The 12,500-nt window shown below is 48.8% G+C and overlaps 2 protein-coding genes across 2 annotated transcripts in view; one reads left to right on the top strand and one right to left on the bottom strand.

Moving 5' to 3' along the window:
* The first annotated feature begins 524 nt into the window (after positions 1–524).
* LOC106821123 (transcription factor AP-1-like) lies at positions 525–2,886 on the top strand. Its single transcript, XM_014825807.1, has one exon. The coding sequence runs from the start codon at positions 682–684 to the stop codon at positions 1,573–1,575; it is 894 nt and encodes a 297-aa protein (XP_014681293.1). The 5' UTR covers positions 525–681; the 3' UTR covers positions 1,576–2,886.
* A 2,253-nt stretch (positions 2,887–5,139) lies between these two features.
* LOC106820843 overlaps positions 5,140–12,500 on the bottom strand; it is an 11,552-nt gene continuing 4,191 nt past the window's right edge. Inside the window, exons 5-13 of the mRNA XM_014825432.1 lie at positions 11,895–12,161; positions 10,840–11,079; positions 10,162–10,282; positions 9,815–9,954; positions 8,819–8,899; positions 8,363–8,512; positions 7,348–7,408; positions 6,191–6,945; positions 5,140–5,658 (exon numbers count right to left, since the gene is read on the bottom strand). Coding sequence (XP_014680918.1) covers positions 5,140–5,658; positions 6,191–6,945; positions 7,348–7,408; positions 8,363–8,512; positions 8,819–8,899; positions 9,815–9,954; positions 10,162–10,282; positions 10,840–11,079; positions 11,895–12,161 — 2,334 coding nt within the window. The remainder of the gene's footprint in view (positions 5,659–6,190; positions 6,946–7,347; positions 7,409–8,362; positions 8,513–8,818; positions 8,900–9,814; positions 9,955–10,161; positions 10,283–10,839; positions 11,080–11,894; positions 12,162–12,500) is intronic.

Raw genomic sequence — 12,500 nt, 5'->3', positions numbered from 1 at the left:
ACTATACATATATATAATGGGCGCGCCCGCACAAATCTATACCTTTCACACAATAAACGCGACAGCACTAGCGGTGCTTATGACTGACCATAAATAAATAAAGACACATATAAAGATTAAAAATATATATGTTTATATATGTGTGTGTGTATATATAAATGAACTGACCCAGTAAAGTGTTATGCTCTTAGCTATCGACGAGCACTTCCGCAGTGAATCATAGATATATACAAAGTCTACAAACACACAAATATCTATGAGTGAATCTAAGAACACCGAGGTGTACGCCGAACATGCAACGCGCACGCGCCACATGTGCCTTTCTCCATATTTGGAAGATAGAAATCTGTTGCTCGTGACGTCATCACGTACATCCGGAACTAGCGCGCCAATCCTCCTGTCTGCGCTATGTGGGGCAATACTTCATGTGCTATTTATAAATATGAGATAGTTTTCCAGCGCTCTGATTGGTCGGAAATGACATCACGGTATATTTAGAGGCTGAGTCACGTATATAACAGACCATATCGCCATTGCTGACTCATAACGAAGTGTACGCTGCTCGATGAAGTATCTCTTGTTGATGTTTTGTACTGGGTTCTGCTAGTACCACGTTTACTACAGGTTTTATAGAAACTGACAGCGACTCAGTTTGCGTTTGTGCAATACATTCCAAAGCCGATGTTAGAGATGGAGACTACTATGTACGAAGACGATATGAGGACCACGGGCATGGGGAAGATCAACGGTAAAACGTCGATAGGTCGGTACGTAATCAACCACGGCGACAATCCGAATTCCGCCGACATGACAGGTCTGAAACGACGAATGACGCTCGACTTTAACACGTCCAGCAAGAAGCAGAGAATCACGAACTTGCTCACGTCGCCCGACATGAACATGCTCAAGTTGGAGTCTCCCGAGTTGGAGAAGCTCATCATAGCACAACATGGCGCGATCACGACGACGCCGACGCCGACGCAGTTCGTGTTCCCTCGCAGCGTCACCGAAGAACAGGAGATGTACGCGCAGGGATTCGTCGAGGCGCTCGCTAACCTGCAGAGGCAGGAGCCCGGGTCGAACGACAGTCGACCCAACTACACAGAGCTAGTCTCCATGTTGTCATCGCCCGGTCTCATCTCTCTCACGCCTTCCTCGACGGCCGCGTCGCTGCTTCCCCCGCCCGTCTCAGCTCTGCTCAGCAAGCCGCTGCAGACGACCGTCACGATGCCCGTCGCACACAGCCTCCCGCCGATAAAGCAGGAGGCGCCACAGACAGTGCCTTGCCTGAACGGCACGCCGCCCGTCTCGCCCGTCAACATGGAGCATCAGGAGGTGATCAAACTCGAGCGCAAGCGCGAGCGCAATAGGGTCGCTGCCAGCAAGTGTCGCCTGCGCAAGTTGGAGCGCATCTCGCAGCTAGAGGGCGTTGTGTCGGACCTGAAGAATCAGAACTCGGAGTTGTCGCAGACGGCGGTGTCGCTGCGTGAGCAGGTGTGCGCGCTCAAGCGACAGCTCCTCCAACACATGAACAGTGGATGCAAGATCGTCGTGCCGACCGAGATCGGCATCTGAGATCGCAGCGCGTCGACCGGCGAATGACAGACGCTGGTGCGGGCATCAGTGCTGGACGTTGTCCCAAGCGAACTCTTGTCGTGAAGACGGCGCCACATGGTGGACGCTGCCGGAACGACCATCATACACGGAGCCGCGACTGTACGCTGCAAAAACATTCAAATATTTATGGCTGTATTGCCCTGATTTATAGTAGCTGAACAGCTGAGAGAGTACACACACACCCACACACACATATATATATATATATATATATATATATTATATGGTGTTAAGTTAACCTTTGATACAATCACTTTCTGTTCTAAGTGTAGGCCATCAGGAAGCTAATGCAGTGCGCATTGGTGTGGCTGCACACTTGTGTCACACCCATACACTGAATGAACGCGTGTGTACAGCGAGTCAGACAGACTATTGATTATTTGATAGAGGTCCTTTGACACCACACCACACCACGCATAAACGTGGTGAATGCTGTGCCAACGAAACCGAGCAGTTTTGAGTGTGTCTAGACGGTCAGTAATCTGTTAACCCTTGTATACTATCATTTTGGCCACAGCACAATTTTCACAAAGTATATTGTAGTCATAATTGAAGAGTGCATGTATGTTTCATCTGTAGGAAGTCGAGAGCATTTAGATTTTTGTTTGCTGGTCAAACGATGTTCCCTTTCCTATTTAAATATTTGTATGCAAATATGGGCTTGTTTGCATGCCATTTTGTTAACGTTTTTATCGTGACATGGAGTGATAATTTTTATGAGCGATTTCAGGGGTTTGGTACTATATTTCGTATTGGTTCCTAATGCTTTGTAAAAAAATTTTGCTACAGTCACATTTTGCCTTCCTTTCATGAGGAATATTTCCAATATTTCAATACGTATATAATCTGGTCAGGTGTCAAGCAGTTTCTTAACGTTTTCTACCAAAGAGTATTTTTGTACATTGATTTTCATATTCCCTGTGAAAAACGCAAATCGGCAATCAGCTAGCTTCTACTGAAGACGTGATAATTATGTTTGTCTGTATATGAGCTGTATACAGTATATATATATGGCTGTATGTGGGAGTGGTTCCCAGTACACGGTGATCAACCATATATGCATATTATTGTGTAGATGGTTTAGTGTTCATGTGAAGATGCACACGGGTGCTGTGCAATAGGCGGCAGACTGGAATTGGAATTTTTGGCTGTGACCACGTACTTCGATAGTTGTGTCATTGGCCAAAATTGCATGGTCTTATAAATGTATGTGCTGTAACATTGTATCAAATCTTGGGGAAAAATGTATCGTACACGTAATATGCAAAACGTGCTGCCTTTAAGATTTTTTATTTTGTACGAGGGGATGCATTGGTCGTGCCGTGTCATTAATATCAATTAATCTAATTAGTCGTTCTTCATACGGTATCTCATCACCGGAATCCACCAACATGACACAATTAATATTTGTGACAAAGACAATAATGATAATCATGAGATCTGTGTATGTCATAGTAGCTGGAGCTGTGTGTGATTTGGGAAAGTGAGAAGTAGGAGCCTTGCGAATCTTGTGAGATGTGGCACATTTGAACTCGCACACAAATTGCATTCCGTTCACTATGATGTTCATCAGACACGCTTATACCTCACACAACAGTCTATAACAAGCTGTGCGCATGGCAGAAATGGAAAAGCAGTGAATGGCTGGTGGCCTACATGTGCAATCGTGTTTCGATGGGTCAAATGTAAAATAATTTAATGTTCGCATACTAGACCATACTTATCAGTAAATCTTACAAAATACATACACTTAGTAAACCTTATGTGCGTGTGCGTGGGTGCGTGTGTGCGCGTGCTTGCGTGTGTGTGTGTGTGTGTGAACTGCTGATTCTCGGGTCACACTATAAGAATAGATACTTTACTTCCCTTGCTAAAGGCAAAACGGAGGGCGAACACAACGGAGGGCCGGTTATGCAAACACTACGTCACTGAACGACCTTTAGTATTTATCAGCTGATATATAAATGTAAATTTAAAAATGAATTTTGATAGTTTTAAAAGCGATTGGACTGTACACGTTGACATGTGGCATTTACTGATGACTGACCAACTTCACTGTGTTCAAACATTAATCTGTTTATTTTAGACAACAACCCTGTCATGTATACATATTTAAGGTTACACGTACCAGATGACTTATGCCGACAACAAACTTTACAATGACATTGACTATTACACAATAGCAGTTGGCGAGGAACAGAGGAAAGGATGTTAAATAACAATCGTGTTTAAACATTTATATGTTGCACACTATAAGTATTACAATTACATTTTTAAGAACTAACACAGGAAATAGAACACAGAGAGAAGGTGGGCGCTATGTATAAACGAGTGCACGGTTACCTATATGCTTCATATGACTAACGTCTCTTGGGCCTCGCGGGTGACTGACAGCTAGTTTTAATGCCAATTTACTTCTAGTATCTATTTTTACTATTATAAATTGTTTCAGAAAACTCGTGTACATGAATCAAGCATTTCAGAACTGTAGCAAATCGACTGTGCAGCATTTACGATGCACAACAGATGCAGGATCAGGTGCAGCCTACATAAAGCTGAGAAGAAATTACATTTATGAAGAACATCACTAAGTGAAGAAAAGAGAACTGTAATATGGCGACTAGTAATATCAGTGTATCACACCAACAGTAAGAGTAAGGTTTGCTTACACGTTATTTCAGTTTATAAGTTTAGTTTCAACTTGTCGTAGGGACATTTGTGCTTTTACACTCCAAACGACCGTCAGAAACAGCCCTCACAGTATTACCAGAAATTTGATGCCAGATGTAAGTAACACTGACCCTCATACGTATTCCATAACCTTATTCGTTACAATAAAACATGCTCATAAAACGAGAAACATGCTCATAAAACGAGAAAAATGCAAACCGCGAATAATAATGGTTGCATCACAGTGAGTCGTTCATATCCCTGGGACTTAACTGAAGCTGATCAGCCAATGGAAACACTAGTACACCTATCATAAGTTGACTTTCTAATATTGGACATGAATCATTCAATATATAAGCACGTGCCGTTTTCCGGAAGTGCCAGAGAATGCTTATATTACATCCTGTGAACTGAAGGTGCAGCCAGCGCAACCTTTCTACACCTTGGACTATGATCGCGGTCAGGCGGCCAAGAGTTGACGTCTTTTTTTAACCGCATGTCATTGCATCTGTTCATCCAACGCTCTGTTTATCTACACCTAAATACGAGGGACACATGTACAGCTGCAGCACGGCACCATCAAGCCCTGCGTTTACACTTACTATTTATATCTGTAAACATCCAACAATATGTGCAATATTTACACCCGATCGTTTCGCACCGCTCCAAAGACGAACCGAGTTAACGCAAATTCTCCATAAAATCGGCTGCAACTCGCATCGCAGCTTCGTTACTGCATCTCCACGGTGACCAGCCAACAGACACGCGCAACCACGCATGCAATCACGATCGACAGAGACAGCGCACGCACGCGAGGAGTCGTCGGTGTCGCGGCGGCGGCGGCGGCGACGGCTACAGGTACACATCGTGCGCGTCGGCCATGTGAAACCGCAGGTTGACGAACACGTGTCCGCAGACGTTGCACAGGTGGTCGTCGACCTCGCGGTGGCTGAGGATCGTCAGTGGCGCCACGCAGTGGTGGTTGATGACGTGCTCCTTGATGTCGATGTTCATCAGGCGTATCTTCACGCCGCAGCTCGCGCACTTCAACATGCGCGTGTGCCGGTACTGCGTGATCGGCGAGTGGCCGTCGACGGGCCGCCCGAAATGCCGGAACAGCTGCTCGATGTCGGCGAATCCCGTCGTCAGGCAGTACTCGCACATCAGGTAGCCGTACGCGAGCGACGAGCCCGCCCCCTGGAGGCAGTTGATCGCGGGTCGGAGGTCGGTGAGCCGACCCTTCGTCGCGGGCCACGAGCGTAGCGGCTTCGCACGGCTGAAGGTGGCGGCGAGTTCCGCGGGGTAGAGCAGCGCGGGGTAGTGCGGCGCGGGCCGGTGTCGCTCGAGGTGAGCGCGCAGGTGAGCGATGCGCTCAAACAGCGTGCCGCAGCGGTGACAGACGAGCGTCTTCCCACGCGCGCCCAGCTCCTCCTCCTCCTCCTCCTCCTCCTCGTCGCCGCCGCGCCGCTCCAGCGTGTCCGGCGCTATCAGGTGCGTCAGGTGCGTCAGGTCGACGGATCGCGTGGTCGTGCCGAGCCCCGCAGCAGGAACAGCTGTCGGTGAGCCGGACGTACGGGTTGCTTCGTCCGCCGCGGCCGCGTCCTGCGCGCATCGCCGCGGCGATCCGCTCGTCGCGCGTCCTCGTCGACACGGCGGCGTCGCGGAGGAACGCGCGCGAGGCGGTCTCGACCTCGCGCAGCTGCAGCAGGCGGCTGGCCGCGCAGGATCGCGTGCGCGACGTCGGCGTGGCGAGGCTGGCAGCAGCCCCACGTACACTAGTAGAGCAGCAGCGGCTCGACGGCGCCGCCGACACGCGCGCAGCCGCAGCGCGTCGCGACGCACGTAGCCGTTCGCGGCGGGCCGCTTGCGGCCCGCGCCGCCGCGTTCCGCGCCGCCCGCCCACGATGTCGCGCGCGAACGCCGTGCCGCGCGCCACCGCGTACAGCACGCACGCGTGCACCTCGTAGACGGGCGCCGACTCGCGGCCGCCGCTCACCTCCAGGTCGGTGAACAGCCGCTTCTGGTACATCGTCTTCAGCGTCTCGACCATCTCGCTCGCGCGCTGCTCGCGCATCAGGAAGACGCACTCGAGGCCGCTGCCGTCGCCGCCGCGGCCCACCTTCACCTTGCCGTAGAACGAGCGCTTGAAGATCGTCTCGACAGCATCGTCGGGGTCGCCGCCCGAGCGCGCGATCTCACGCAGCTTCCCGAAGACGAACATCGCGTCGCAGACCTCGCGCAGGTCATACTCTTCGGCGAACGCCTTCAGTTCGTCGGCGACCTCCTCGCTCACGGCGAGCATGCCGGAGTAGAGGTAGCGGCAGATCGCGGCGACGACGGGCTCTGAGTAGTCGAACTTGTACGACTGCGCGGTGGCGCCCAGCAGCGCCACCTTGCGCATGAGCAGGTGGCTGCCGGACGCGATGACGACGCGGTGCACGCGCTTCAGGTGGCAGCTGTGCACGCGCGTGTCCGTCAGCTCGTCCGCCTCGGCCATGGCAGCCAGCGCGTCGAGCAGCGCGAGCGAGTGGCTGCGCGACGTCTTGCCGCGGATGCTGCGCGGGTCGCTGTTGCCGACGCGGCGCGCGCGCGACGAGCTCTCCTTGCGCGCCGTCTGCTTGCCGGCCATCGCGAGTCGTCCCGGACGCTGGCGCTTGGCTGCGAATAGACGCGAGTCATGTTACCGGGCGGCGCGGGTGATGCGTGAACGCAGCACGGGCGCACGTTAAAATACGAGCTTTGAACGCGTCTGCGCTCCTGCTCCGCGGCATGCAACTGTTGCTCCGCGGCATGCAACTGTTGCTCCGCGGCATGCAACTGTAGCTCCGCGGCATGCAACTGTTGCTCCGCGGCATGCAACTGTAGCTCCGCGGCATGCAACTCTTACCTTAATTTTGTGTAAATGCGGTATAACTTGACCAAGCATTTGAGGGACGAATTATCGGTTTAATGTTACTATGTTATAACGTCTACATTGGAAAGTCAAGATCCTAAGAAATCATCACCTAATGTGTGGGAACACCATGAAAACATTACTGATATAAAACTATAAATGCTTACCTTCGTGTTCATCTTCACTATAGAAATCTTTAAACTCTGCAACCTTCTCCAAACTAAATATCTGAAAGTGTAAAATGTCATCATTGTCATGATTCAGATTAGGTTATCTATCACTGTAGACATGGTAGATAATTATGTAAATATTTGACCAAACTAACCAATACATGTGAGCCCTATCTGAAATGAACTATATATATTGCAATATCCCTTAAAGCCGCACTATGCGCATCTACACGCTAATTTCTCCAGTACTAGACTTGCAAATACTTCGTGTCATGCAGAATCATACTACCTTATGACAAAATAAACTCTAGTTCCTCCCATTTCACTGCGCGTTGTCTTATAAAAGGCATTTGAAAATACCTCCAATGTCGTTCAAATTCTCCGATGTTGTTGACAGTTTCGCGTTGCTCTCCCAAGCAACCGTACGGGTGTAGCAAAGATAAAAACATGTGACGTCACCTAACCGCTTCGAGGCCAAATTGTTTGGCAAACAAGTCGGCGTTGGCGCCAGATTACCAGATTTCGCACCTCTTTCTTGTGGGTTTTAAGCAAACGCGCAGTGAAATGGGAGGAACTAGAGTTTATTTTGCCATAAGGTAGTGTGATTATACATGACACGAAGTATTTGCTAGTCTAGCACTGGAGAAATTAGCATTTGGATGCGCATAGTGCGGCTTTAAAACCAATATTAAATACATATAAATATATATTTGTGCACGTGTGTGCGTGTCTGTGCGTGTATGTGCGTGCGTGCGTGTGTGTACATGCATGCGTATGATTGTTTGGGTGGGTGTGTGTTCCTGCATGCATGCATGCGTCTGCGCCAGTGTACGTGCGTGAATACGTGTGTGCCGGCGTCCGCGTGCGGGTACCTGTAGGCAAGCACACGTGTGTGCATGCATGTGTGCTTAAATGTGCTATCACAGTTGGAAAAGGACTCAATGGCCAATTGTCACGTTAACGCCTGGTACAAGACATGTATGCTACCCATTTCGCGCCACTTCTTACACACCTCGTCAAAGTCAATCTTGCCCGATACCGAATAAATGCGTTTCTGCTGATAGGTAAGATCGCGCCACGTCTGCCTGATGAATATGTTAATCTTCGCCATGTCATTGGCCAGGCAAGAGCTTCGCCCAGAATGCCAGAGAAACTTCTTTGCCTGTGCTCAGCAAGAAAAACAAAGTAAAAAGGCATTACAAGTTTTACCCACGCGTATTTTGCGTACTGTGATACACTGTCGGCTCAGACATGGCTGTTAACAGCTGATGAACACTCCTTGATCAATAGCATTTCTGTGCGTGCATCACACAAACTTGTTGTAACAAAGGACTTCCGCAAATGGTGGCCTACGGTTGCTCTCGTACGAACATGCGACCACGCCCAGTGAGACATTATTAATACGATTTTCATAGCAAGCGCACGCTGATGGCTTATGAGCGTCACCACGCCCTCTACCACTGTCTACCTGCTGCTTGAATATGGCCAGAGGCGTCTGCTCCGTTTCCTCCACACCAGGCGCACACGTGGTCTGGGTACTGGCTACGTCCTTAATAAACACAGGAGAATAAGGACAATTAATCAAGTTATTTCTACCAGATGAAACGTTACTCGTAGCGTGTGGAAGACACAGAAGCAGTATTATCGCTGTAATAACACCGTGTAATATATGTACAGCTTTATTTAGCGCAGTTTACTAATATGCGCAAGCACTCATTGCAAAATAATACAAACAGTAGTGATAAGAAGCATAGGGAGAATAAAGCTTGCACTCCTCTATTCACTATTAAATCCTAATTCAAATTTCAATTGTTTTAACCTTAATATCAATTCTGTCACTAAAGCCTTTACTTATTTAACAAGAAAATAATTAGTGTTTTAGAATAGAGTGCACCATCAGTCAACTCAAGCACACTCGCCCCGGAATAAGTGCACTCCAACACACTGAATGACTAGTGGCATACTCAACCCGTATTTCGCTCTTGATAAAAAGGAGCATGACACCCTTCAGCCGCCCAGTTTAGAGCACGATTAAATAATTCTATAAATGCATTGTGCTCAAAGGTGCATTACAATGAAATTTGTGAACTGGAAAACTACCATCACAAAGCCATCAGGCCCAGGACATGTACTGTACAAGCACAAGTGTCCGTCGATTATCAGAAAACATATTATGTATTATAGTAAATGAAGGGTTATGGGTCACCGTTGCTATTATGGTATAAAGCTTATAGTGCATACCATGAACTTTACATGACTGCAATGCTTTCCATGCACTTCCGTGCTTTTCCATGACCATGGGAACCCCTGTATACAGGTGCTACATAAGGCTTCTTTTATTTCATTATCTTCTCTTCGATACCATTCCATTACACTCCTGTCTTTTACAGCATGTGAAAACGTAACCCACAACAACAACACGAGAGTCTGTCACTTACAACTTTTACTGAGTTTTTGCACTTACGGTTGCAGCTAGCATGGCTTCCGTGGCACCCTTCTTGTCTGCACTGACACTGACGATCACCGGCTGGTCATAATGAATTTTCACTCTCAGAACCATCAGGCTGGAGCTTGTTTCTTGCAAAATATTGCAGACTTTTGCATCTGTTGACGAAAAACACATGTACACTATGTACGTCATGTACAAAACATGAAGCCAATAAAAAGTGCCTCGACAACACGGATGCAGGAACATATGCTGGCCAATACTGCCCAATATCTGTAACATAACCAGCTAACACCCACAAACTCCAAACTTTCATTTGCAATCGAATGTTTTTAATCGGGCATGTTCACAATTGTTACACTTACCAGCTTTCATGACCGAACACGTCACTCTATACGCCTGCTCGGACAGATCTCCCTTGTGTAAAGGTTCCAACAACTGCTGTGCAATATCTGCTAACTCCGGTAGCTCAATGCTGATAGCCACCTACGTGATAACGTGTCAAAAACAAATGTCGTCATAGTGATAATTTGATGTCAAACAAAGCGATATAACTTCCTAGTAAACAACATCGTTAAAGCTGTATATTTAATTAGTCAAACCTGTATATATGGGCCACTTAAGTGAAACACAAAAAGTGGCCTTTATCGACAGGTGACAATTCTATACAGAAGGGCAGTCTTCTTTCTTTTTATTCAGCTACCACTAACATGTTTTTATGAAACAAGTTACTTGCAATTCTCACTGACAAAATTAATTCACAGAAAATTTTAGATATTAAATCATTAAAATTGTCTTAGGCATCTCAAAACATAATATATATCCCTGTAAAGTTATTGCCTGGTTGAGCCAGAAACAGAAGCATTTTGTGGACACTGATTTTCAAACATATCTGTTTAAATTACATGGCACGCTACATGACCTGCCAAAATTACAATGCACGATACTTTAAAGCCACATAACAATAACATATGTCCTCAATATAAAAAGAACGACGTCGTGAGAAGTACGCATGCGTGTGAGCGAGCGAGCGTGGGACTCACCTTGTGTATGCAGGCAAGCATGTCGGCATCAACCTGGCTTCCTTCTGGCAGCGTCAGCTTCCCCGAGTAGATGAACCTGAGGATGACCTCGACGACCGCGTCGCTGACGTCGTCGAAGCAGACGGTGTCGACGCTCGAGTCGCTCACCAGCACCGACCGCACGCAGTCAGGCATCGCCGCGGCAACGACGACGCGATGAGCCGTCCGTACCTGCGCCTCGCCCGCGCCGCAGCCGACCACCTGTGTACACACACCGCGACACACGCCTTACTTGTGTTGCGCGAATAGCGCCGATAAGATATCGCGGCTAAAGCATTTCCGTTAACTTTCACCGCAAGTTAAACAGAACGGAGGAAAAACAATGACATTGCGCCGCGCGTCACATTTTGAACACGAGTAGAAGTGAAAGTTAAAATCTAATTTTTGAAGATTTGTTTCTACGGATAAATAAAAACTACTGCTACAAATCGTACAGGTACACAATGAGGAAATTTATGTATTCCCGGGCACTCTATGTTTGCTTCCCACCTCCCACCCGTTGATGATTAAGATTTGCCAGGGCACGGGCAGACTATATTAACAATCAGCTCACAGCACATTGCTATATTTGTCAAAGCTTTTCTGGGGCATGCATAGATCAATAGTTTTTGCACGTATTGTATGCTGGAATTAACACGTTCTTGCAGCACCTCTAAAAGCCAGACTGAGAGTGCCTGAGAGCACCTACCAGTCACGTCCGTTGACGACTTGTAACAGCAATTCTCATTCACCTACTGAGATTTTTATCTATTGAAAAACCCCAAACGTTAACCTTTACTTTTACGTTTTTGAAAAATTCCAACCAGCGTGTGATATTCAGCATTTTCCTCAGATTTCAATCCCTCTCCCTCATCGATTTCTCGACCGCGTCCCTCCAAACAGAAAACTCTGCGACGACGCCCCCACTACGCCCCCGCCCCCACCCGGGGAGGTTACCTTCACGTCCGCCCCCACCACCACCACCACCAAACCCTAACCCTAACCCTAACCCTACCACCACCACCCGGGGAGGTTACCTTCACGTCGGTGTACATCATCTGTGCGTAGATGTACTTGAGGCCGAGGAAGGTCGAGCGCAGCCGCTGCAGCCGCACGTCAAACCGGCAGGAGAGCGGCTCGGCGCTGAGCAGCCGGATGTCTCCGTCGAGGCGGCGGCTCTCGGCAGCGAGGATCGCGCGCCACGCCGCCTCGCCGCCGCCGGGCATCACCTCCTTCAGCGCCACGAGCCGTCGGAAGATGTCGACGACGCGGCTGAAGTCCTCGACGTGGAACGCCTGCACGACCTGCCACACAGCGTCACAGCGTTAGCTAGGAGTGAGAGCGCGAGCGGTGGAACGCCTGCATCCGTCGCTCTCACTCCTAGCTAACGCTGTGACGCTGTGTGGCAGGTCGTGCAGGCGTTCCACCGCTCGCGCTCTCACTCCTAGCTAACGCTGTGACGCTGTGTGGCAGGTCGTGCAGGCGTTCCACCGCTCGCGCTCTCACTCTCTAGCTAACGCTGTGTGTCAGGTCGTGCAGGCGTTCCACCGCTCGCGCTCTCACTCCTAGCTGACGCTGTGTGGCAGGTCGTGCAGGCGTTCCACCGCTCGCGCTCTCACTCCTAGCTAACGCTGTGACGCTGT

This window comes from Priapulus caudatus, unplaced genomic scaffold (genome assembly GCF_000485595.1).
Source record: "Priapulus caudatus unplaced genomic scaffold, Priapulus_caudatus-5.0.1 Scaffold3, whole genome shotgun sequence".
NCBI classification, from domain to species: Eukaryota; Metazoa; Priapulida; class Priapulimorpha; order Priapulimorphida; family Priapulidae; genus Priapulus; species Priapulus caudatus.
Note: the sequence above shows the minus strand (reverse complement) of the source record. Positions and strands in the feature narration are given on the sequence as shown.

Coding starts and splice junctions, on each gene's coding strand:
- LOC106821123 (XM_014825807.1), top strand. CDS start 682: ATGTTAGAGATGGAGACTACTATGTACGAAGACGATATGAGGACCACG.